Below are 27,715 nucleotides of genomic sequence, written 5' to 3'. Positions count from 1 at the left end.
CTTTTTAATTTAAATGTTTATAGAATGTTTTGTATTATTATGTGTATTAACCCTCTGGTACTGTTCTGGTACAATTAAATGGTTGTACTATATTTTAGTTTGATAATGGTTTTTATTTAATGGTACTAAATTATATTTATGCAGTAGTTGTAGTCCATTTATTCACTTTTTGAGCATGGACCCCAAAAATGAAATTTCCTAAACTGTCGTAAGTCTTGAATCCAGTTTGGTCTCTTTTTAAAGACGACACTTGGAAGATTATTGCTAAAGTTTTAAAAAAGTGAACTTGGAAAAAAAGGCCTAAAATGTTTTATTATGAAACATGCACAAAAATACTACTTTAAATTTTTATATGAAATGTTTATATTTAGGAATTTTCCAAAATGTTATGTCAAAAAAAAAAAAAAAAAAAAATAGGTCTCAGTAAGAATTTGTTTGTGCGCAATACCAAACGTCTCCAATAGATGAAATTCGTCTCCGATTAATTTCCGATACGGTCACGACCACGAACAATTCAAAGTGTCTGTGACTATTTTTGTTCAGGACCATTTAACCTTTTAGAGTCATGTCCATGAGTGTGTTCACACAACAAGTGCCAAAACCTTTACCAAGTTTCTTACCATTCCCGATAAAGTAAATAAATAAATAAAAAGGTTTGGGAATCCGGCAGGGGGCGCTAGAGGTACATTTGGATTTTAATGGAATATTTCTTGGCATCAGCGCCTTTTTTGAATAAATTTAGACGCATTGATCCGTCTTTTATAACAAAGCGCTCAATTTTATGGAAGCAGGTGGTCTGTAGACAATACAAAGATGGCTTTTGCTCAAGATTGTGTTAATAGTTTGTGTTTTTCTCCACCTGTGGGCGTGTGATGGAAAATATGTTTGTCTTTCATATATTCAGTATAATGCTCCTGAAAGCCTAATATGTCAGTGTGTTTGTTTCTGAAGTCTTTCATGTATTCAGCGACCCAGGCTGCTTGAACTGGGTGTCATGTGGCGGAAAACAATTGTGGGTTGTTGATTTTGGTTTAACACTAGCTGACATCCTGCCAGATGAAAAGAAGAGGCGAGGGAAACCGGACCTGCCAGATAACCCTAAACAAATCGTCATCCCTAACATCCAGGGAAAAAGGAGGGACCAGAGCCCTGGCTCCTATAATGTCCTGCTGCTGTGGCTGTGGACTACACAGGATTTGTGCTGTCATTGATTTCATACAGATTTCATATTCGATTGCTTGAGGATTATCGCGTTTGAGCTTTGGACGCATGAGGTCATGAATTCGGCGGAACAGACCATCACATGGTTGATAACGCTGGGTGTCCTGGAATCACCCAAAAAGACACTATCGGATCCTGAAGGCTTTTTACAGGCATCTCTCAGAGATGGGGTGGTTTTGTGTAAACTACTGGAACGACTGCGACCCGGTACAGTTTATACGGTAAGCTGTTAATGTGCTCATTAAATCCATGCAGTTTCATATTCGAGTAAATATTACACAGTTACACAAAAACACAGATGTGACACACAGACCTTTGTATTTGTCTTCGCGCGCGCGTTTTGTGTTCACTGCACGCGCTATATGATGAACCAGTGTACGTTTGTACAATAAAATACTACTGTTTTTATTATTATTTATATCAGCTATGAGAGAAAGCGGATCAATAGAAAATATGTAAATAAGTCCTCGTGTTATCTGCGGTGACAAGAGATTACAGGAATAATGAACGCACGTGATGTGTGGCAGAAAATATATCAACGGAAATTAACCTTGGGATTCGTCCATACGAGTCGTCCGCCATTGACTCTGTCAGAGAGAGAAAGATTATCATCTTATTATTATTTTCTCTATATACTTACTAAATGTTCAGATTTTCTAAACCATATATATGTTGTTTTAATGCTTTGGCAATACAAAATTTATTTTTTGTCATGTCAGTAAAGCTGAATTGAATTGAGAGAGAGAGAGAGAGAGAGAGAGAGAGAGAGAGGAAACGACGATGTCCGGTTTGTGAAAGAATTCTTTTAGGTTGGATCTTTTCAGCGAATCGTTCACGAATCTGATTCTTTGAATCGAACCGTATAATTCGGACATGTCCAAGAACTGATGAGTGAACAAAATAAGACTGAGGACAATATATGTATGTGAACAACTTTGACATGCCTTATGGACTGAAGTGCCTTTGCTTAATTTATTTTATTTTATATTTATTTGTATTTATTTGCTTTATCGAAATTTGTTCTATTTAACTGTGTTTAACTATGTTCTGCACATAAGTCTCCCAACGAGAGATTTTGTAAATAAGTGTGTTTAATAAAAAATAAAAAAATAAATAAAAAATGAGTGAACAAATAATACGCAAACATGTCTAAAATATTATTTCTAATTATTCATATATTTTTTCCTAAATATTTATATTAACACGTGTCGGTGGTGGAACACTATTTATAATTAGAGATTTTTAATTATAAACAGAAATCTGATAATTGGATTTCATTTGAGCACATTTCAACAATAATACATTCTCGTTGAGCATCCTTATTTTTGCAGGTTAGTTTTTTCACATATTATATAAATGATTAAGTGGTTGTATTTAAATTAATAATTCAAAAACGTTTTGTGAATTATATATCAACCACAGTCTTGACAGACAGTGTGGTAAATGTATTCTAATTTATAAGCAATACAATCTCCGATGCTGACATTGCAGTAATCGTATGACTAAGACTGTGATAAACTCTGGCAATATGTAATATTGCACTAAAATGTTCAGTGCTATTGTTGAAAACGTTCTGTTAAATAAACAATAAGTCGCATAGTTACAGGCAGCCCAATCATGAAGAAGATGTTAGACTTTGCTCTGACAGGTCAGGTAATGTTTGCCTGTGCCAACATGCCCCTCTCACTGAACCCAACCATAAGCTATTAGAGCACGTCATTTCCGCTATTCCTCCGCCAACTTCCCTGTGGAGAATAAGTGGCTTTTTGCTGGAGCGGGGCGATGATCTGTGATATAAACAAATGGCGTAATCGCATACGGTTTTATTTACTTCTTGACTAACCTTTTTAAAAGTACGGCTCGTGAGAGGATTGATCTGTTCGCTTCATTTTCAGATCTATCAGGACCCGAGGAAGGACGAGTGTTTGAGTAATATCAGAGAGTTTGTGAAAGGCTGTGCATTATATCAAGTAGAGGTGAGTGTTGCATGGTGTTTGTGCTTCTGTTTTGGTCATTTCATTTGCATGCTCTCATGTATATTTCTGTTATTGATTCAGTGACTTTGTGTGGGTTGAAGTAAATCAGGTCTCAGCTGTAGTCGAGAACAGACTAATCCTTTGTGTTTTGGTTTTAGAGTTATTGCTACATCGGTTACAGTGGTATTTAGTGTTATTGTGGTATTTTATTTTTTTAACCATGACAATTCCTTAAATGCTTTATGCAACATTGCATTAATGTTCTTTCTGCAGAACAATGTCTCATTTGTTGATGTCCAGGAAGCTTGCTGTACTTTTGTGTTTACTGACAGCTGTGAACAGTCAAGCTGTTGAAGACAGATTTAATTAAAAATAAATAAATAAACATTAAAATAAAAATCTTCAGCAATAAATTATTTAAAAGCACAGTGACCGGCAGTACTCATGTTTTATTGTTAAGGACGTGAATGAGAATTAATTGAGTTAAAATTACACGCAAATGTGACAATAAATCCCAACGACAAGTATTTCAAGAAAATAATGTACGTGCCTTAGTTCATTCACAATATGCTGATTTACCTGTACATATGACATATTTTTTCAGAATAAAACAGAATGTGGACCTTAATCTGAAAATTATGTGCTTGTCAATCAAGTCGCTTTGATTTGTATAGCGCTTTTCTCCATACACATTGTTTCAGAGCAGCTTTACAGAATATCATGATGTTAATATTTATAATATCTTCATACCTTATTATAGTCAGATTTAACAGATAAGAGCTGGGTGATAATATAGTTTACATTTTGTAAAGATTTCTTTAGAGTAAATATATCGCTTTACGTTAGTATGCTGTATGTTTGAGGATAAAGTTGGATGTACTATATGTCCAACTTAAAACATATCGCTGTCCGATAATATAGTTTAAATGTTGCAACCAAATAAACAATCGAGCTGTAGCTTTATTTGCTATATAGTAGTTGTACTTGATTGTACTGTATTTATGCAGATCTAGTTGGATATATCCAATTTATTTGTAGAGCTGTGCAATAATCAATTTTTTTACAGTCTATGGCAATAATATACTTTACATTTTGCAACGGAAACGTGATCTTAGTGAATCTGTTGTAAACAGGGACTGCTGAAGTGAATTACATTCGTAAATAGTCCAATTTTTATCTGAGTTTAAAATTTCATAATAAACACTTTCCCTTCAGTAATTTACAGGGTGTAGCCAATTGTTAATGGGTGTTGCTTCTGGCAATTCTCAATTCCAGGTAAAATTTACCCAGAGTCGTCCAGACTTGTTTATCAAGATAAGGGCTTTGCTGAAAATTGCTGTGTATTGTAACAAAAATATCAGTGTATACTATAACAGTAATATGTTTGTAAACATGGCGTTCTGGCAGCTCATTCTTCACGCTAATCCACTAGGTGTTGGTGTGAGATTGGATCAGATCCCTCACCCACACGCTGTTATTTTATTGGATTTTGAAGCAGTGCTGTTGTTGAACCTATTTTTATGCCTGAATGTTGGATTCATATCCAGCTCTGCCCATTTTTTCCTGCAGCTCTCTATGTCTGTACAGGCGACTGCACGTCTTTTCTTGAAAAAGCGTGCCATACAGAGCACAGTATGCAGCCATAAATTATTCACATTACAGTGCAATCACATGACCTTTGATTTACTGCAATGCCCGAAGTCTTGCACTGGCTATGTAATGCATTTCTTTCAGATATAATATGGTAACATGTTAGTTTCATGACGCTTTTCTTAACGAGTATCTCTGAATGTTATTTTTTTTTTTTGTCACTCTTGAGTGTTTTTAGGAAAGCCGACAGTAATTTTTCTGTGTTTGTTAAGTCCCGTTCACACCAAGAACGAAAACTATATTAGCGTCCACACACCAGCGGAGATAATTAAATAATTAAATTATTTCATCCATTAGATCGAAAGATCTGAAAAAGCTTTACATTGGCTACGAACACGGCGGAAAAATATACGTAGAGCATCAGCTTTTGTTTCTGCTCTGATATCCGCAAGACCACGCCGAACGCTGTGAGTGTGTGTTAGAAATCAGGAATGGTGAGAGAACATTGTGCTTGGTATGTTTTTCGTCTTCAAACCAAACTTGGGTCTTCAGCCGACAAAGTTTAAATCCCGTCTGACTAATGCACTTTCCATGATGTTGAGAGGATGCTCACTGCAGAGCCATGGGTGGAGTGTGAAGTCCAGCTCCCCTCTCTGGATGTAATTTGGGCGTAATGGGCGGAGCTAGAAGGTCCAACCACACCCTAACAATAACCCAAATCCCTTCACCAATTAGATCCTCAGAGGTGAAGCTGGACTAGGTTAAGCTCAACTCATGATGTCCAGAGAGGAAGAGCTGGATGTCATTTAGCTCTGCAGTGAGTACCACTTGATAATTGACCCTTCGCTAAGCCACGCCCGAAAAACCGCCACAGGCCAATCGTGGCTTAGCAACCGTAACTAGGCGCCTCCCGGGAGGTCTGGCAAGCTTTCGAGTGAGGGAAACATGCCGAAGCGCTGTGCAAATCTGATACCCGGTATCCTAAAAGTTTGGACAGGGGGGTGGAATTTTTTCCCTTCCCGAAACCTAAAGCCCAAGGGAAGAAATGCCGGGATGACAGGATTAACAAAAACACCTACGCTCCACGACGTGTTGCTTTAGCCTGGCGCGTTAAAAATATAAGCGGGAGAATGTTATCATTGCAAAGTGGTCAGGCTAATAATGTCTTGTGTTTATTCCACAAGATTTATGGATAAGCTGTTTGATTTATAATTATTATATTATTTTCAAATTTCACTCACCCTGCTGTGCATGAACATAGCTGTTCCTCAGTTAGTGTGTTTCCCATTTGAATGGTCAGCGTATGAGGCGGCTGCTGCTTGCGCTTGGGACCTATAGGCTTTAGCTTCAATTTTGATTCAATTATTCTCTCATCGGTTGCATATGTCGTGGATATATCCCTCGAATGCATACTGCAGTCCCTTTTGTCTTGCTCTCTCAGATATTTCACCTGTTCGCCAAAAATGACTAATTATCTCCTTGGGAATGTCTGACACCGGTGCATTCATACTGTAATGGATGTGCCAGGCGCGAAAGCTTGTCAGGCGCAGCAACAGTAACTAAGGAGGGTGGGGCTTAGCGAAGGGTCAATTGGTGTGTGTGGCTTGATGCGGTGCTGCGCAGACCGATCGATGTATGGCGCCAAAGTACTAGCCTGGAAATCCAGACCTAAATCTAAAAGATTAAGGGTCTGGCATTGAGTAATGAAAATCGGCCAGCTCGAGGGGCGGCACCAAGCATGCATTTGAAAATCTCACTGCACGCAATTGGATAACACTCCGACCAATCACAAGAAGTTATCGCTTAGCTACCAGCAGAGCGAACTGGTAGATTAGACTCTTACTGTAGCCGGTCAGTAAAACAGCAAAAACGCCCTTCTTGCAAAGGAACGATTCGAGCGCCGTCTTCTGTTCCTCTTTTAGATAAAAAGTCTAAATCTTTCATTGTAGCGGCCAAAGCCGTTTCAAACAACTGGTGTTCATCCATAGCCATCTTGCAATGTTTACTAATGACTTCGACGTCACAGCGCTGTCGTCATCTGTTTAGCTCGCCTATATCAGATAACCCGATGTGATTGGTGCAGCTCAGATCGAGGGGCATATTTAATGAGCATCATTACTCGACACCAGAGTAACTCGCTGAGCAAATTCAACTTGTGCTCTCGCGAGAACTCTTGGATTACCAGGGTACCAAAGTACCGTGAAAGCATACGGATCCGTCTGCTCTCTCATCGCATATGATGTCAGACACTGATCGGTCTGCGCAGTGCCGCTTCAAGTCAAACACACCTTTCGTTTCACGTTAGGTCAGACTCAGTAGGCGGAGAGAAGGCGGTATTTTGTGGCTGTTCGAACGCATTCAATCACATGAGGAGTTTCGCCAATATTCTTTTATTACGGAGAAAACTGATCCTAGACCAGCATTTACGGACAGCTTTTCCCTTTAAAAGCAATCAGAAGCTAATGGAAGCTTGTTTTCGCCACGGAATAAAAAAAAATTGAAAGATAATTGCGAATTTTTCTCACAATTGTGAGTTTATCTCACAATTCTGACTTTATAACACGCAAATGCAACTGTATATCACGCAACTCTGACTTTATAACTTGCAATTTTGAGTTTATATTACGCAATTCTGAGAAAAATCACCTTTTTTAACGTGGAAACAGTATTTTAAGAAGGCCAATAGAATATGAAAACGCTCTACTATTGTTTTATATTTAGAATGAGTTTTAGAACTATATCTTTATAGTTATTATCGGCCTTTCATATTTGTCAGCGTGATCGTGTAACTGAGATCTTTCAGCAAACAGAGGTGCTGTCTGCGTATGTTGCTATGTGCGCCATTTGTTTCTCTATATGAGTGTTGTTGTGTGGGACGGATATGGCTCTGTGTGTGTGTAACTGTGTGTTTCATGAGTGCCAGTGTCTTCGGTTCTTCTAGCCAGCTGTGAGAGCTTCAGACAAGCCCTCTATTGTGGCGAATGGAGTTGTGTGTTTGAATGGGCAGAGCTGCCAGCTCATTAATGGTGTTGTGGGGTTTGGCACAGGCCGGAATGAAGAGAGGCAGGCACTCCACTAAATCTACTTTTTCAAATGGTGTGGCTGGTTTAAAGAGAAAGAGCAGGAGGGAATTTAATTCCACTACAGTGATGGCAGATGATGTAATGTAGACTCAGATGTGTGTGATTGTTGATGGAGCTTGAGTGTTGGGGATTGGACTTTAGGCTTGTATCAAGCACTGAATATTAATGAAATGTCTTTGTGTTCATTTGGTTCACCCAATTCATTTGAGCAAATAAACACATTTCTTAATTCAGTGATACAAACTGATGAAAGAAGCTTTATCCTGATAAATTCATCCTTATGTTAAATAACTGTAAACTGTTTTTAGATTGCTACATTCCCATGGAGCAAAAGTGTCAAATTTAGTTAATTAATGTACACTACCATTCAAAAGTTTGAGGTTGGTGAGATTATTATTATTATTTTTTAAAGATAATAATGTGAAATATTATTACAATTCATATATAAATAACTGTTTTCTATTTGAATATATTTTAAAATGTAATTCAGACCTCCTGTGTTGCAAAGCTGAATTTTAAGCATCATTACTCTATTAGAAAGTTCAAAAGAACATTATTTATTCGAAATAGAAATCTTTAACATTTAAAATGTTACTTTTTTTATTGTCACTTTTGGTCATTTAATGTGTCCTTGCTGAATTATTATTATTTTTATTATTATGTTTAAACAACCTCACTGGCCCCAAACTTTTGAACTTTTAAAGTGTAGGCTGTTCATTTTATGAAATTAAACAAAATCTCTCCAATCAACATAGCAGAAAAAATGTTTTGATAAAGTTACAGGTTACTTTTAAGACAAATTAACCCAAATTACATTCTTAATACATGCTAAAATCAAGTGTTTCATTGTTGTTTTACATGGAAATATGGAAGTAAAATGGTTTGCAAACAGCATAAAAAACATTTTTAATATCAAAATATCCTAGCTTGGCAGTGAAGTAAACATTCATAGGTTGATTTTACCATAATGTATGGTTTCCTAAATTTTAATAATCTTAGTGAAATGCAAACAAGCTGATCAAACAGGAAACATTTTGTGTGTGGACATGGATCAAGGACCCCATTCCATCTCCATCTTATTACCTTGTATCTTTTGAAGAGTTAAAGTCAAGCTGGTGTGGGATCAGGCCAGTTTTGGGGCAGTTCATTTTGCTCGGGATTAGCTTATGTGTCCAGATGGCCCCGAGAGCAGCAGGTAGTCTGAGAGCCAGAAACCCACACACAAACACTGAGCTTAGCAAAATCACCTTCCCTTCCCATATTCCCTCAGTGAAGCAGACACATTTGATAGAGGATCTTTGTTCATCGTAAATGTTTGTACGTTTCTGCAATGTGCTGACTTGTGTTTTATTTGGGAAAGGAAATTAAATTCTGCAGAATATGCACATACGTTTATGAATGATTGTTACTGTTCTGCTGTTTTGCATATGGCCTCCTGATTTCCATATGTAGCATTAAATGACTTTACATGGCATTACAATTTCCTTTAAGATAAGATTACCAGCATGACCTAAGAGTAGCAGATTCTGTACTTTCATTCACGTTTTTGTTTTTAGCATATGTAATCGTGGTATTTTTCCCTCTGCAGGTGTTTGAGGCCAATGACTTGTTTCAGGGCCAGAACTTCTCCAAGGTCTTGAATTGTTTGGTTGCACTCAACAAAGCAACTTCAGGTGAGATATGTCTGAAACGCCTGCATTATCAGAGCTGTCTGACAGGAAGTTTACAAAATGAGTCAATTAATTTATTAACAGCATTGCCTCGCTGTGTTTATGTGTGAGAACAGTCATTTTTAAGAGTGTGTGTGCCTACTTAACCATATTTTGGGGACAAATTTGTACCCAGAAGTGAGCTAAATCTGACAAAACATCTCAAAACCTCCTTTTGAGAAGGTACTAGGGATGCACCGATATGAACATTGGCCGATACTGATAACCGATAATTCTTTCTGTTACGGTTAGAGCTAGGTTATAGTGTTTAACTAGCTGTATATAAAAACAAGACATTTCTTTGGAATATCCCTATTTAAATATGTGTGTGTGTTTTGTTGATCATTATCCTCTGGTTGTAGAGTCTGGTGGTGGGAGTAATTCTGTGTGTTCTCGTCACTCGTCCTCTTTGCGGATCAAGTCCTTTGACTCGTTCAACTGTTCGTCCAATAACAGGAGATCATCCAGACACAAGAACAACCAGTACCGCAGTCTGGTGAGAATCGCAACCACTCCACACCCTTATGAAGAATTAAATGCCTTTTCTAAGCTCCTGGAGAACAGACTGAAATTATTTTAAGATTGATTGTCAAAGGTACTGTTCAATTATCTGCGTGCAATATGTTTTTGAATTGGAAAAACTACATTGTACGCCAGTAAATTGAAACCTCACACAAATACGCTGGATGAGAAACTGTTAGAAACGGCTCTCTGTATTTTCTCCTGTCTTTCTCTCTAGGACATGTCTGAAAACAGTGTCCCTCAGGTGCTGGTGAAAGCTAAGTTTACCTTCCAGCAGACCAATGAGGATGAGTTGTCCTTCAGTAAGGGGGACATAATCCAGGTGATGCGGCAGGAAGATGGCGGCTGGTGGGAGGGGTCTTTCAATGGCAAGAGCGGCTGGTTTCCTAGCAACTATGTCAAAGAGATCAAAGGCTCTGGTTAGTATTTGCCACTTTTAAACCTTTAAAAGTTGAACCCTGACAAATTCTTGTAGGGGAAGACAACAGATAGGCTCTTGCAAGATCAGACAAGCAAAGTGAACTAGAGGGATTTGTCTTACTCATACTCCTCTCACAGACTGCCAAGAAAAGCAGAAGAGATAAGGGAACTTTCAGAGAATTTTGTAGACCCAATTTCCCTTTCTTCTGTGTCCTAGTGTTAGCATAATATTTTCATAAAAGACCTGCTGAGTATGTGTATGGATCAGAAAATTGCAATGGCCAGCTGCTTGTTAGGCTGTCAACATTTTAGCCAGCTCAAAATATTTGAGTGATATATATTTTTTTTAAAGTCTCATTTTTTTATTTATTTGGAGACTCTACGAGGCACTACGAGTTGAGAATGTAAAATCTGTCCAGGTCCATGCCATTAAAAGGGCGATTAAAGGAGGACTTACGGGCTTAATGAAAATGTGCCAAAAGAGAACTGAATGGCTGCTCTCTGCAAAAGCCAAAACTGAGATTATGTGACCATTACAGGCTTACTTGGGAAATATGTGTGCTCATCCATTCCATGCTCAGGTGCTGGATACAATGCAACAACCTAAGAATAAAAAGAGTAATTGGTAGGACGCTTCATCTGAAGACCCGATTATTCCAAAATTGCTCAAATTCTACAAAACTCTGCTGATCTAGTTGTGCCAGTACTTAAGATTTGACTTTTCCCTGCAAACATTTTCATCAACCCCCCAAAAAAAGCTCTCATTACGTTACATAAATAATGTTCTCTGAGGTCCACTTATAATGTTATCAAGATTTTTACATTAAAAAAAATCCTAATTTAGAAGAAATAAGCTATTTCTATTCTATTATAAGTACTTAGTTACCACAGTTATAGTTGACAAATGATAACGTGCAGTGTTTCGTGTAAACAGAATCAGGAATGAAATGTACCATTGTTTGTCGCACTGTTGTTCTTATATTCACAGTTCATCCTTTTGAGTAAAGGAAAAAATGTATACATTGTTGTAATGTCTTTCTGATGACAAAACTTTTATTCAGGATTATAGGGAATGACTTCAATCAAAACCATAATAAGCAGCGTCCTCTCTGTGCTTTCGCTCGTATCCGATAAACCAACGCAAAGGAAAGAACAGCAAATCATAGCTATTCAGTGACTATGGTGCTACAGTATAAATATTCAGTACATATCAAACGATCTATATCAGACAAAGCAATAGTGACCCATGGTGAAAACATTGTGTTGCAACATTACTGTCGGATCCAATATAGTCGAGTATAGTTGGGCGGGGCTAAAGGGGCAATGATGTAAAGCTCTTTCGTCGCACTATGATGTAATAATGTGACAAAATCCACTGAAGTGCCTTATTCAGTGTGTTGACGTAATTTCCACTGAAACAGGAAGACAGGGCGGGACATATTGAACAGTTCCTCCCCTTTTTTTAAATAGCCAATAGCGTTTAGTTTATATCAGAGCTCGACCACCAGAGCCGTTGAGCTCGGTAAATCCGCAGTTTCCTCCATATCACCGCAGTTTCCACCATATCGAAGCGAGCCGTACCGTACCGTACCATGCAGTGGAAATGCGCCAAAAGTGAGCCGTACCGTACCATGCACTGGAAAAGCGCCATATGTGCCATTCACCAAGTAGAAAATATTAAATGTGTGAACAAGCGACCGATTTTAACTGCAGCTTCAGCGTCTATTTATAATGTAGGGGCGGGGCTTTAGATTCTAGAGAGCATTTGATTGGACAGAAAATCTGATGAGAAGCTGAAGCGCAGAGTGATGTCATCAAAATCTTTGATCCATATTGGCCGAAGTGAGAGACTAAGTTTTGAATCTAAAGACATCTTCTAAATGCAAATTTTGTCAGTGTTTTAGAGCACACTAGCTGATAGATAACAGTAAGCCTAATATATTCATACTAAAAGCCAAAAAACTTTCGTGGGGACTTTAACATTTCTGCGGAAACTAATACTTTTTCTTTCAGGATTCACTGCTGAATATAAAGATAAAAAGAACAACATTTATTTGAAAAAGAAATCTTTAAAAATGAAATAAATTCTTCACTGATCAATTTAATGCTGAATAAAAGTATTAATGTCTGTAGGCACTGTATATTTTAAATAACCAGCTCTTACGAAGCCTTATCTCAGTGTATGCATGTTGTAGTATAAACAGAACCTCTGACTCTCCAGTCCAAACATAAATAGCATTATACACATCATGATGCCAAACAGATGCTTCCCTCGCATGTATGGGGAAATGGCCTTTATGTGTATTCAACCCAGTTTGAATGGAAATGGTTTAGGATGACATCAGAGTTTGAACATCCAGAGCTGAACAGGAAGGAAACACAATCTAACAACAAAGACAGGAAGTGCAGCGGCCAGAAGACACCATTTCCCTTTTCCTCTGAATATGGCTTCACACTCCTGTTCACTCCACTCTCTGAGCACTTAGTGATCCAGACTCTTTTATATGATTTACTTGTGGTAAATACATCACTTGTAGTAGACATTAATAGTGTATTGATTTCATGTGTAATCTCATAAATGGCTGCAGGCTATAGGAACGACATAAGAGTAAATGAATGGATGCTGACGAAATTGGAATTTTGGGTGAATTAGTCCTTTAAAACTAGATTTGCTCAAATCTCTAACTCTAGAAAATGTGATGCTTACCTGATTGCAGCAACTGCCATTTTTATTACAGATATTTTCCATCAATTTCCCAGGAAGTGGCGATTTTAGTCTCTTGAACACGTGGAATGGAAACGCTGCTTTATTCGCGAATGTTTTACGCGATATTCCAATTTTGCGCACAAGTTTGGATGAAAACGTAGATAATGATCTGATTGTTCGCATGAGCAAAAGCATGATGAGGAATGTTCAAGCTGATATTGATGATTCCTGGAAGTTCACACATTATGTTACTGAGATCAGTGTAAATGAACCATATGGATTGAAATGTTCAGACTGACGTGAGAGGTATAATGTTTTCCTGTAAACCCACATCTCCCCCTCTAGATCTCTAAATCTAATATTGCTGCTCTGACTGCTCACTGCAGGAGAGATGTACTTCAATATTCAATAACAGAAACAAAATGCTTCCAGATGTTGGTCTAAGGTGACCTTCTTACCTTTTGCTCTGTTTTTACTCTCTTGAACAGACAAACCTGTGTCTCCCAAGTCTGGAACACTGAAGAGTCCGCCCAAGGGCCTTGAGACCACTAACTTTTGCAAGACTTACTATAATGTGGTAAGAGAGATGTGCTGTAGTGTTGCATGTAACGCCTCCCATGTGGAACCAGTTGATTATTATTTGTGTGCAGAATATTGTGTTGCACCAGTATTTCCCTAACCAAATAGGCAAGTACACCACCAACCCTGACTATACCTGACAGATAAGACTATGGTTTAAAGATATTATAAATTATGGAGGCAATCACCATGCGATTGTTATAGCTGCATTATGAGTCATTTTTAAAGGGTCATGTTTTTGGAGTTTGTAACAGACTTGTTGCACATGATGGAAGACAATTTTAGCATTTAATACTTTTATAAAACATCCCTATGTCTGTTTAACTGGACTTCCCCAGAGCTGTTAGGACATTGCACTGCACACCCAAAATGTTAGAACAGGGTAATATGATATGAATAATTTTAGACTTAAACTGGAGCGCAATCGACTTAAGTAAATACTATTGGCTAATCCTTCTTTTTCCATTCTTATTGACATTAACATCAATATGCCTATAATAAAGTCAATATATATATACTACCATTCAAACATTTGGGGTCAGTAAGATATATTAAATATATATAATATATATATATATATATATATATATATTAAAATAAATAAATTTTTCTATTCAGCAAGGATACAGTAAATTGATCAAAAGTGGCAGTAGACATGTATAATGTTACAAAAGATTTCTAAATCTTAACTAAATCTTACATTGGTTGATCTTGGAAATGTTTTTCTGCCTTTAAACATATTTTAAACAAATTGTGCATATTGGAAATATGTGATTAATTTGATCAAGTGGGTAATATTAAGTGGATGAAATCAGCATGGATATATTTTCTAAAATATGTTGATAGACAAATACCACTATGGATTAATTTTGTAATTTGAATTGAATTTAAAAAATACGTAAAAAAAAAAAAAATATATATATATATATATATATATATATATATAGATATATATATATATATATATATATATATATATATATATATATATATATATATATATATATTAAAATAAAATAAAATATATTAATTCTTCTATTCAGCAAGGATACAGTAAATTGATCAAAAGTGGCAGTAGACATTTATAATGTTACAAAAGATTTCTATTTCAAATAAATTCTATTCTTTCTATCACTGTTTCCAGAAAATATTATGCAGCATAACTGTTTTCAACATTGAAAATAAGAAGAAATGTTTCTTGAGCCTCAAATCAGAAATTTAGTCTGATTTCTGAAGGATCATGTGACACTGAAGAGTAATGATGCTGAAAATACAGCCTTCCCATCACAGGAATAAATGGTATTGTTATATATATATATATATATATATATATATATATATATATATATATATATATATATATATATATATATATATATATATATATATATATATATATATATATTAATATAGAAAACAGTTCTTTTAAGTGTAATAATATTTCACAATATTACTGTTTTTAAAAAATCTTACTGACCGCAAATTTTTGAATGGTGGTGAATTTTTTGGTGAAAAACAGTGCATTGCGAGGATATTCGATTTAAGGGTTATTTTAAAGCAGCATTTTCGGTTTTCCCAGACTTGGCTTTAGACTAATAATCCTTGAATTTATAGTCATAAGGCTTTAATCTGGGTTTAAAAGCCTTGCCAAACCAGAGTTACTTAAAGAGTTAATAATCCAAGTTTAAACACCCACCAGCAGATGCTTCTCCGGGTTTGGTCTTGATTTATGTCATTAACTAAGAGAGACACAAGTTCAATATCCTGACAATGACAATTCTGCTAATGAATGTAATTTCAGGTCATTTATATGTCTCTCTGTGTGTGTGCGTAGTTTCCTTTCTTGTGCTCCATTTCCTCCTGCGACGTGTCCCAGCAGCCTCCCTCTGAGCCTCTGCAAACCCAATGAGCCGTTATTAATGTGTGTGTGTGTGTGTGTGTTTGTGTTGGTCAGGCTTTGCCTAAATTGTGCGGACCAAATGTTTCCACAAGGACTGTATAGCTTTACAGAAAATCGTGATGTTAATGTTTATAATGTTTATTATCTTCATGTCTTAATAGTCGCATTTATCAGATTAGACATGGGCGATCATATAGTTTACATTTTGCGAAGATACAAGCAACCAGGGAGTTGAGAAATGTTGTATACAGTAGTATATATCACGCTACTCAAGGACACTGTATGCATGCGGATAAAGTTATACATACTTACAGTAATGGCAAAAGTGATGCATGCCAAATTGTGCAGACATCATTTTTGGCCGGGCTGCCATACAAAAATAAATGATGAGCACGTGCAAAAGCGAGAGAGAGAACCAACAAAATATTAATAACTAATAAACCGTTGTAGTCGATTTTTTTGGTAACGCTTAACAATTAGTTAAGGTTAGTTAATTCACTAACTAATATTACCTAACAATGAGCAAGATATTAGTTACAGTACTTATTAGTCTTTGTTCACGTTAGTTGTTAAAAATAAAACTGTTCTTTGTTAATTCATGTTCATTAACTAATGTTAACAGATACTTTTGATTTTAATAATGTATTAGTAAATGTTGAGAACAGTAAATGCTTCAGAAATGTTTACTGATTTAGTTAACTAATGTTAATTGTTAACAATTGAAACCTTATTGTAAAGTGATACCATTTTTTGCATTGTAAATAAAACCTGTAGCTGTAGATTGAGTTTTTTTTTTTTTTAACCAAAGATTTTTTTCAGATAAATACCATAACTTGGTTTATTGTTTTGGTTTTCCGTAATATTTACAAATATTTCTCATATTTTGGCCACTACTGTATATTTTATATAAAGAAATTATATAACTTATGTAAACTTTATATAAAGAGCTGGGCAATAAAATTGTTACATTTTGCAACAAAACAAAAACCGACAGTTAAGGTTTGGTATAGAATATATTGCTTTATGTGAGTGTATTCTATGCAGATAAAGTAGGATAAACTATACATCCAACATTTAATTGTGAAGATCAGTCCACAATCTGCATGAAGAAAATGACTTAATGCTGGAATACACTACACGACTTTTGCAGTCTAGATGAGTCGACAATAGTTGGCAGATCTTGGGCGGCTGGAGTCCATACTGAACGAGTCTACCCATCCAAAATGCGCTTGGCTTGTTTTTTTTCTCATCTGTCATGCTTTTCATAGCAATGGGCATGTGTTTCTGTGTGAGTCTGCCGTGTTTGGGACTACTTGAAAGTCTGGAAGTGTGTGATCCTCAGTCATTTAGTCTAAGATGACCAGTTTTTCTCTTAAACCATTTACAAAATCGACAAGTGTGTGATGCCAAGCATTTTAAAATCTGTTCCGATTTTTAAAAGTTGTGAAGTGTATTCCAGGCTTTAGTAAAACAAACAATCAAATGTGGAAAGTTGTGTATGAGGGATAGCTTTAGGGGGGTACTGGGAGATAGAAATCATATCATTAGCTCAGTGTTAAAACAATGGAAAGCCTCCACTGTGATAGAAAAACAAATATGTGAACACATTAGTGCTGTGAGTGTGTTTTGGAGGTGTTGATATAACAAACCTGTGTGTTTGGGCCTGTGTTTGCATATATGTAAATGTGTTGTTATGAATGTCTGTATTTGGTTATCAGTTCTCACTGGTGTGTGTGTGTTTGTCTCTCTGTCGTGCTGTAATATAGGTCATCTTTTCCATCTCATTGACCAGGGGAACAGCTGTGCCTGAGGCCCTGCGCTGTCTGTGTCTGTGTGTCTGTGTTGGTTACGTGTCATGTTTAACGGACCCTACTCTTCTAAAGACTGCGTAAGGCAGACTGGCTGAAAACGAAGAGTGTATGTCTGCGTGTTTCAGGCTGGACGAGAGATTGAGGTCAGACGGAGTTCAGTGTTTTACAGCAGCGTTAGGGGAGGAGATTCATGTTAAAGACACAGTTTGTAATGGTTGTAACTGTCAGGCTGTCATCTCCAGGTGTCCAGTGTTTATGCCAGCGGTTGTTCCCGTGTGTGTATTTACACACAAACTTTGACTTGGTCTTGGTTAATTCTTGAGGGACAGATGGTAAAAATGGAATTTTTCAAGAAAAGACTGTTAAAATGTATCCAATCCTGCAACATAAAAAGCTTATTTCTTGTATCTTTAGTTACTGATCAAGCCCACATACACTATGTGGAAGCAGATCTCCTATGAAAGATTTTTAGATGTTAAAAGTTCTACGCCTTTCTCATCCCTTACATCTTTATTTATTAAATATTTCAGCTAGTTTATGGCTGCATTGTAACTAAATCTTACATTGGTTGAGCTTGTAAATGTTTTTCTGCCGATTAATTTGATCAAGTGGGTAATATTAAGTAGATGGAAAAAATCAGCATGGATATATTTTCTAAAATATGTTGATAGACAAATATCACTATGGATAAATTTAGTAATTTGAATTGAGAAGAAAAAAAAATATATATATATATATATATATATATATATATATATATATATATATATATATATATATATATATATATATATATATATATATAATATAACTTATTTTGAGCCTCTCAACTCCTTTTAATATTTTTTTTTTTTAGCATTCTTAGATAACCTGCAGAATATATCACCCAAAACTTTAACAATGAAAAAAAGTTTCAATGTTTGATTTGTTTCAGTTTGTGTGGATTATGCTTTTACGCTGTGCCAGTTATTGGCTGCATTTCAAGGTTCATCCTCCGTCTGTTTGAGGACAGAATTAAGCTCTATTGTGACAGTGTGAGGTTTTAACTGCCATGTATTCAGTGAGGTCAAATAGCTCAGCACAACCAGAGATGTCTTTAAATCTTAAGTTAGACTGAAATCAGACTTTATCATGACATGCAAGGACTGGCCCAGTTCTGTCATCTTGTTCTCTGTGTGCCTGTAGTATTTTGTCTGCGAGGATAATGAGCAAGTTGAAATGGACTCGAGTCTCTTTGCTTTTGACCGGTCAGTTCTACAAGTGCAGTGTGAAGTTCTTCTCCTTTTTAAGGGTTTACCAGCATAATATTCATTCTCCCACATATCGTCTGAATGTTGAGCATTAGGATGAGAATAAGAGACAAATCATAAATACTTAGCCCTTTTTTAACCCTCAGGATCAGCAGCATCCATGTCAATTTACATGTAAATATTTATTATAAATGTATATAATGCATGTATGTATACTTCACTGTCATTAGCTTTCATTAGGTACTTTAGGCATTTAATATTGTGTCCTTCATTGTTTGCACAACTGTTAATATGTATCAGCGTATACTTATTATAGATGCACAATGTTTGTATGACATTTGTACTTGTCTTATCTCATTACACTGTTGCGATATGATAGTTTAAAATTTCTAAAATATTAATTTTATCTGTCGTACATGCGTAACTGTTGTTGTTTTTTGTCAAATGCACAGGTGGTTCAGAATATTGTACAAACTGAGACCGAATACTGTAAAGAGCTGCAGACTCTCCTCTCCACATATCTGAGAGCATTGCAGCCCACCGACAGGTAAGAACACAAACCAAGAGTCCAACATAAACAGAGATGACAGTAGGTGAATACTGAATCTCTCTCTCTCTTTCTAGGCTCAGCGTGTCAGATATCAGTCACATCATGGGAAATCTAGAGGAGATCAGCTCTTTCCAGCAGACACTGGTGCATTCACTGGAGGAAAGCGTCAAGTACGAGTTCTCCTTCATTCAATCAGTCAACAGCGACATCTAGTGGTAGTTATGAATTCAGCTCTGTTCAGCTTCATCACTAGTTATTTCTAAATGAGGTGTGTGTGTTGTGTGCAGAGTTCCAGATAGTCAGCAGAGAATAGGAGGCTTCTTCCTGTCCCTCATTCCTCAGATGAGGAGTCTGTACGTGACCTACTGCTCCAACCATCCATCTGCGGTTAACGTTCTCACACAACACAGGTGCGTTACACAACACAATGCACATAATGCTAGTAATGTCCACAAACAACACAGCCACATGTATGCACATTCACAGGAACCCGGTGCATTGATGATTAACATATGGCAATGCTTTTTTGTGTGTGTGTGTGTCAAAAATACAGTCTATGCAACATTTCTAATGACTTCAATGGCTTCTTGCATCTATGTATGTTTCAGTGAGGAACTAGGAGAGTTTATGGAAAGTAAAGGTGCGAACACCCCTGGAATCCTCACACTCACCACAGGCCTGAGCAAACCCTTCCTGAGACTGGAGAAATACCCCACACTACTGAAAGAGATGGAGCGGCACATGGAGGTACTGGACCGCTCTCACTGTCTGCATGTACACTACCGTTCAAAAGTTTGGGGTTGGTCAGATTTTTTTCTAAAATAATTCTCTTATGCTCACAGAGGCTGCATTTATTTGATCAAAAATACAGTAAAAACAGTAATATTGCAAAATATTATTGCCATTAAAGTAACAGTTTTCTATTTTAATATCTTTTAAGATGTAGTTCATTCCTGTGATGACAGCTGCATTTCCAGCAGCCATTGATACATTTCTTCAGGATTCTTTGATTTAATAGAAAGTTCAAAAGAACAGCATGTACAGCATCTTTCATAACATTATCCCCCGGTTTCACAGACAAGGCTTAAGCCTAGTCCCAGACTAAAATGTATGTTTTAACTGTTTATACTGAAAGCAACTTGCACTGACGTATCTTAAAATATATTACTGCCATTGTTTTGTCTCAAGAGGCCTAATCCTGGCTTAATCTAAGCCCTGGCTGTGAAACCAGGCCTATAAATGTCCTTGCTGAATAAAATTATTACTTGTATTAAAAAAACTCAAACTCTGACATACCTATAATTAAAATTTTAAAGGATTCTTTGATGAATAGAAAATGAAAAAGAACAGCAATATAAAGATACAGATGTGATATATATTATAAATGCTTTTACTGTCACTTTTGATCAATTTAATTGTGTCCTTGCTAAATAAAATTATTTATTTAAAAAAAAATGTCACTGACCCCAAATTTTTGATTGGTAGTGTGAATAAACACAGAGTAAACCAGTTTAACTCACTCATATTCTTCCTTTGTTCTGCCCAGGCGCTTCATCCAGATTATCCAGACATTCAGAAGAGCATGACAGTGTTTAAAAATCTCTCGGTGAGTATTATAAGGTCAACATCATGGATTTTCTTTGATTTTCACCAGTATTAAAGCATGAAAGATGTGTGAGAATGATGATGAGCTGTTTGTCTGAGTGACGTTATCTTTCAGGATGGGATGCTGTGCTTATTTGTGTGTTTATTGTTGTGTCTTCAGGCCCAGTGTCAGGAAGTGAGGAAGAGGAAGGAGCTTGAGCTGCAGATTCTGATGGAGTCTATTCGGGGCTGGGAAGGGGAGGGCATTAAGACCCTGGGCTCGGTTCTCTACATGTCTCAAGTCCTCATCCAGAACCACGGCGCTGAGGTGAATGTCATCAAATAATCTTATCTTTAAGCATTCAAACAACCATCAGGGACACCCAGTGTAACAAGCTATATTTACATTTAAAGGCACACTATGTTAAATACAAGTACTCCACAGTGACTCTAGGGGTCGCTGTTTGAGAAAAACGGAAACTGCATAGTGTGCCTTTAAAGTAATTAACAAATCATTGGTTAGTTAATAGTTAGAAACGTATTCCAAATGTTTTATATCTTCTTTATAGACCCCTGAATTAAAAACTTGGTTTAAGAGGATCCAGATATCATCCATATTAATAAGAGTATTATAAAAGGTTTTAATTTACTGATTTTGAATTCAGGAAAATGAAAATGGTAAAGTCAAAAGTCTTTATAGTAATATTCTGCTTCCTCAGGAGAAAAACGAGCGATACCTCCTGCTGTTTCCTCACATTCTTCTCATGTTGTCTGCCAGTCCTCGAATGAGTGGTTTCATTTACCAGGTAAATGATTTTGCTGTTATATAAATAATAATAAAATATATATATATATATATATATATATATATATATATATATATAAAAAAATTTGTTTTCATAATTACTGAAATCACTTGTGGTCCTGGCACTCCCATGCATAAGTCAAATGGTGACACTAGAAATATTACTGATACTGCTTTTCAGAAAATACCAAATTGTACACACTGTATATTTCATATTTTGACAATATAATAGTTATAATATTGTCTATTGCTGTAATATTGCTTTTGCAATTTTCATAGCTTACATGATTGCATTCATAAACATGTAAAACTTGAGTATCCAGTTAAATAATGTAATGAATTTAATAAATTCACATTTCATCACAAGCTTGCAAAATCCTGGAGGGACCAGATCTCAGACTCCATATTATTCTATTATTACGCTGTTGTCTCATATTACTCCATCAGAATGAATATCGGCTGTTTAGTTGGTCATGTATGCTCTAAAATGTTGACAGTTTATTGGTTGATTGACTTACGCAGGGGAAGCTTCCTCTGACTGGAATGGCTGTTAATAAAATAGAGGACAGTGACACCACAAAAAATGCTTTTGAAATATCTGGTAAGTTTCCCAGACAGTTGTCCTCATGGTTTGTACATGTTAATATTGCTATTTGATGATGTTTTTGCATGCAGGAAGTATGATCGAGCGGATCCAGGTAATCTGTAATAACCAGCAAGATCTTCAGGACTGGGTGGATCATCTACACCGGCAGACCAAACGCACTTCAACCAGCAACTTGAAACCACAGAATGTTCCCTGCCATACGGTGAGAAACATGCACAAACACTACCGTTCAAAAGTTTGGGGTGAGTAAAATCTTTTTTGAAAGTTTTTGAAAGAAAATATTTATGCTCACCAAGACTGCAGTTATTTGATCAAAAATTCAGGACAGTATTATTACAATGTAGAATAACTGTTTTCTATTTTAATATATATTATGAAATGTAATTTATTCCTATGATGCAAAGCTGAATTTTCAGCTTACTCCAGTCTTCAGTGTCACATGATCCTTCAGAAGTCATTCTAATATGCTGATCTGATCTGCTGCTCAAGATACATTTCTTATTATTATCAGTGTTAAAAACAGTTGTGCTGCTTAATACATTTGTGGAAGCTGTGATATATTTCTTTAGAAAATAGAAATCTTTTGGGAAATTATAAATGTCTTTACTGTCACTTTTGATCAATTTAATGCGTCCTTGTGGAATAAAAGTATTAATTTCTTTCAAAAAAAAAATCGAAGTCTTACCTATATTGAAAACGACAGAAATTCAGTGATATTCAGTCACTCATCTGATCTTCTCCTTCCCTTTCAGCTGCCGTCTCACCCTCTCACCCCGTCCAGACACTCAGAGAATCGCAGTACAAGCGGATCTCCAGTCTACCACACTCTTCCTCATCTCTCTTCACTTGGAACTCCTCACAGTGGGATGATGTGGGGGCCCCTTGAACCCCCCAAAACCCAGAAGCCCTGGAGTCTCAGCTGCCTCCGACCTGCACCGCCCCTAAAACCCTCAGCCGCGTTGTGTTACAAAGAGGTAGATGTTATTTGTATGTTAACACACTAATAAACCAATATGTGTACAGTGATTTACATATGATACACTCTGGATTTGTGAATGAAATAAAGTATTTACTAGCTAAGCATTATTTATCAAATAAACGTATTTTGTATGGAGGTATTTTTTTAATTTGCATATTTGCGTCTAATTTCCGTATGTCTTCAGGATCTCAGTAAAAGTCCCAAAAGCATGAAGAAGCTTCTGCCCAAAAGAAAATCTGAGAGGAAGCCATCTGATGAGGAATTTGCTGTGAGAAAAAGTATGACTCTTGTGACTCGTGAAAAATTAAGTGTTTAATTAAAGTTCTTTTAGGGCCTGTTTACACCTGGTCACTTTGTGTTTTTACTGATCGGATAGTGATCTCATTTGTTAAAACGGTTCCATTGACACTTGGCCACATAAATGTGTCTCCGCAAAACGGATATAAATCTGACCCCGCGTTATATATGCAAATTTAATGGAGTTCAGGTCAACGAAAGCAACTGCATTTTATTTGTCATCAGCTAATTTCAAGATTACAGACCGCAATAGGAGAGAGAGCGGTCTCACTGCTTTTAATGAAAATTATTTTGTGTTTAGCGTCCGAGATTTCATTTGAAGCGGTTTACACGTCGGCTTGCTGAAGAGATACGCAGCTGCTCATCTGTGGTGATGCGTTATCTGGCTATAACATGTCATATAGCCTATAACATGCTCTCACACGTTCATTTTTTAACATTTTGGGAGATGTAAAATGTGGTTTCAACAACTAGATGCATTTACACTTGTCCAGTTTCGTTTGGAAAGCGTCTCAGACCACCATCTGAAGTGGTTTGAGTGATCAAATTTAAATCGGTCTCGAAAGCATTTCGGAGGGCTTTTGCACCTAGTCTTTTCTTAATCGGATAGAGAAAACGCTTGAAATGACCAGATGTGAACAGGCCCTTAGTTTTCACATACGCATGTGATGTATTTATTATACTAACACGTCACATGCATTGCTTTCTGTGTTTACTGTTTGCAAGAAAACAGTCCCTTTACAATCATCTCACCGTGTTACCTGATCAGTTACATCTTTTGTGCTCTTCTTGTTTCCCATAAGGCACTGCAGCTCTGGAGGAGGATGCTCAGATCCTGAAAGTGATCGAAGCATACTGCACAAGCGCTAAAACACGGCAAACACTCAACTCAAGTATGTACTCTTTACGTGTGTCATGTATTCTCTTGTGATTTTCATATTCTTTGAAATCTCACTTCAGACCCAGACTGTGTGACACGAGTGTAATGAGTGAAGGAAATATAACTAAAATTTGTCCCAATTTAAAGGTTCAAATATACATTAGCGTTCAAAAGTTTGGGGTCAGTATTATTTTTCTTTTTTTAAGAAATTATTTCCTTATTCAGTATGAATGCATTCAATTGATCAAAAATGACAGTAAAGACTTTCTATTGATCAAAGAATCCAGAGAAAATTCAGTTCTGACAGAAATATTAAGCAACACAACTGTTCTCAACATTGATTGAGCAACAAATCAGCATATCAGAATGATTTCTGAAGGATCATGTGACACTGAAGACTGGAGTAATGATGCTAAAAAAATGTTTTTGTCATCATTTGTCAAAAATAACATTTTGCCATCACCAGAATAAATTACATTTTAAAATATATTAAAACAGAAAACGGTTGTTTTAAATAATGTGTAATAATATTTCACAACAGTACTGTTTTTACTGCATAAGAGACTTCTTTCAAAAACATTTTAAAAAAAATCGTACCAATCCCAAACTTTTGAACGGTAGTGTGTTTGGGCTAGAAGGCCCATATTTTAAGTCCTATTGAAGTCTGAAGTCTCTGATAAACATTCTTCGATATGTCTGTAAAATACCGCAACATCTTTTGATTATTTTTTTAATTCTTGTGGCATTCTCTATTTAAATGCGTGTTGATTCTTTACCATGTTGCTCAATCTAATATTTTCTGCTCTTTTAACATGCATCTTTGTCTCTTTTCCTCTCCCTTCCTTCATTCCTTTCTTTTTCACCCATTTCTCTCTTATGTTGTCCTACCATTATTATTGCTTTTTGTTATATTTTTTTTATTTCCTTTTGTCACTTACATATAATTTATTGGGCGTCCCTCACTTTACTCATCTTGGTTTGGTCCATCCTCTCAACCCACCCGTCCTCTCCAATATGATTGGTTTGATTTCCCCATCCCTGATTAGCATGGCAGGGCACTGATTTGATGCATAATCATGTGCTGGCTGATGTTGGCCAATCGTATGTGGATGCTGTGGGTTGTCGTAGCAGCGGATTTCCCTCTGACCAATCCGAAGACTCGGACTATGACACTATATGGATAACTCACACTAACAGAATTGGTTCTATGTCCCGTAAGAGCCGCTGCTCGTATATACACATCGAAATTAAAACACTTTTTTCTTTTCTTTTGTTTGCATTGAAAGTGACGAGCTGTTTTTGAGGGCTTTAATGGAAGTTAGTTGTAGTTGGGAACGTATTGAAGAGATGGTTGACATGAAAGAGCAAGAAAGATGTTTTCACTGCTTTTGCTCCATGGCTTTCATAGGACAGAAGCATTCACATTTAATAGTGCCCCATCCTAAAATTCTGTACGATTCAGTTACTATAATTAACTAAAACTGAAAAAAAAGAGAATAAAATCTGTAAAGATATGTACAATTGACAAAGTCTGTCAATGAGTCTGTTAACCAGTTACAGTTCAGTTGTTAACCTTACATTGTTAAACTCCTTTCAGGATCAAGGAAGGAGCCAGGGCCACATATGCTTTTTCCTGAGGAGGAGAAAATCATTGTGGAAGAGACAAAGAGCAATGGTCAAACCGTACTCGAAGAAAGGTTCGATCACAGCTTATTGCAGTTAATTTGCATTAAAATATTGCTGAATTGTCATTAGGGCTCTCAGTTTAATGCAATCATTTATCATGATTAATCTTACAATAATGTTGCACATAAAAAAGTTAATTGTCTTGTAGTTGTTCATGATTTTTTCATCTGGATATTCATTGCAGGAGTCTGGTGGATACAGTGTATGCCTTAAGGGATGAGGTTCAAGAACTTAAGCAGGTCAGTCCACATGCCACACGCAAACGTTCCTTTATGCTGAATGTGATGCCATTTCGTTGAAAGTCTAAATCTGGTGCCGTGACCCGGATGCTCTGATTTTACATCACCAGGATAACAAGAGAATGAAGCGAACTCTAGAAGAAGAACAAAAGGCACGGAAAGAGCTGGAGAAGATTGTCAGGAAAGTGTTAAAGAGTATGAACGACCCGTCCTGGGACGAGACTAATTTGTGATCACATCTGTGCATTTAGAAATGAAAACCACATCTGATAATTGTGTGTTCTGTGTATTCCTAAGTCCTGACCAAAAATGCTTGTAAAAATTGTGACAAAATTGGACTTGATCCCCTCAGTCACAGTAGTATGCCTTTTTTGAACCTGATCCTTTTTACGTCTTTTTTTTGTTTGCCAGTGCCAAGTATCTAGTTGAACCCATTTTCAGATATGCTAATGATATAAGGAAATGTATTGAGGCTAGACATCATCTAGCAGAAACATACTTCTCGTCTCTACCGGATCAGGTGTGGTCTGGCAAAGCTGCCAAAAAAAAACTTCTTGCAGTTCGATCACTTAGTTCACCGTCACAGATGTCATTGGTTCCTAGTCTAAAACTGGGAGTCTCAGGGATGATAGACACACTGTACCTACAAATGTTGCCAGGCCTGCATCACTGCCTGCGTCCTCTGACTTTTAGAATCATTAGCCAATATGTTCAATAAGTGATGACATTCAGTAGAATTTTTCCAATGGAAAACCTTGCAATGCAATACTGGAGACAAATCTGAGGGAACTAGTCTTAAATGGTTACATTTCAAAGTTGCTTTTACAATAACCTCAGTTTTAATTTCGTCCGGTTGATCTTTTGCACCTTGCAGCTTGTATCTCTTTTTTTTTTAAACTTTTATTATGGTCCTTTAACCCTAATTGTGCATTCACAGATTTTTGTTTTGTACAGAAATAATCCTTTATTGTATTTAATGCTCAGAAATGTGCCTTTTTTGGAAAAAGAGATTTCCAGAATTTTGTCAGCATTTCTAGCTCTGTCAGCATTTCAAAGAACCTTTGTAAGAAAACCGTATGCAAGATTTATTTTAAATGAACACTGAATCTGTGGTTAGGAACTGACAGATTAAGAGTCTTCTATGTTGTCTGTCTAATTTATGTATTTAAATGAAATATTGTCTACTGCAAAATGACTGTGTATTGTGAAATTTCCAGATAACCTCGACTACTTTCTCTTCCCAAAGCACTCTCGCTGTCTTACTCTATATTTCTTGCTGATTTAATTAAATAAATACAAATTCTTACTGTGACTCTTTAA

The 27,715-nt window shown here is 36.4% G+C and overlaps 1 protein-coding gene across 2 annotated transcripts; it reads left to right on the top strand.

Moving 5' to 3' along the window:
• The first annotated feature begins 1,053 nt into the window (after nt 1-1,053).
• On the top strand, nt 1,054-27,715 carry arhgef7b (Rho guanine nucleotide exchange factor (GEF) 7b). 2 transcript variants are annotated; one of them, XM_084104668.1, is made up of 22 exons: nt 1,055-1,442; nt 3,117-3,197; nt 9,459-9,543; nt 9,942-10,075; nt 10,319-10,520; nt 13,717-13,805; nt 19,221-19,315; nt 19,393-19,488; nt 19,606-19,728; nt 19,927-20,065; nt 20,865-20,924; nt 21,084-21,230; nt 21,622-21,708; nt 22,230-22,308; nt 22,383-22,516; nt 23,067-23,288; nt 23,478-23,571; nt 24,394-24,483; nt 25,517-25,684; nt 26,068-26,167; nt 26,341-26,395; nt 26,506-27,715. In XM_084104668.1, the coding sequence occupies exons 1-22, from the start codon at nt 1,278-1,280 to the stop codon at nt 26,626-26,628; spliced, it is 2,568 nt and encodes an 855-aa protein (XP_083960794.1). In that variant the 5' UTR covers nt 1,055-1,277; the 3' UTR covers nt 26,629-27,715. The 2 variants fall into 2 exon arrangements, with proteins under 2 accessions (XP_083960795.1, XP_083960794.1); XM_084104669.1 differs by lacking the exon at nt 25,517-25,684 and having other exon boundaries at nt 1,054-1,442.

This window comes from Abramis brama (assembly GCF_963993115.1).
Source record: "Abramis brama genome assembly, chromosome: 2".
In the NCBI taxonomy this organism is placed as follows: Eukaryota; Metazoa; Chordata; class Actinopteri; order Cypriniformes; family Leuciscidae; genus Abramis; species Abramis brama.
Note: the sequence above shows the minus strand (reverse complement) of the source record. Positions and strands in the feature narration are given on the sequence as shown.

Coding starts and splice junctions, on each gene's coding strand:
- arhgef7b (XM_084104668.1), top strand. CDS start 1,278: ATGAATTCGGCGGAACAGACCATCACATGGTTGATAACGCTGGGTGTC. Junction 23,289..23,477: donor CCGCGTTGTGTTACAAAGAG/GTAGATGTTATT, acceptor GTATGTCTTCAG/GATCTCAGTAAAAGTCCCAA. Junction 26,168..26,340: donor CAAACCGTACTCGAAGAAAG/GTTCGATCACAG, acceptor TATTCATTGCAG/GAGTCTGGTGGATACAGTGT.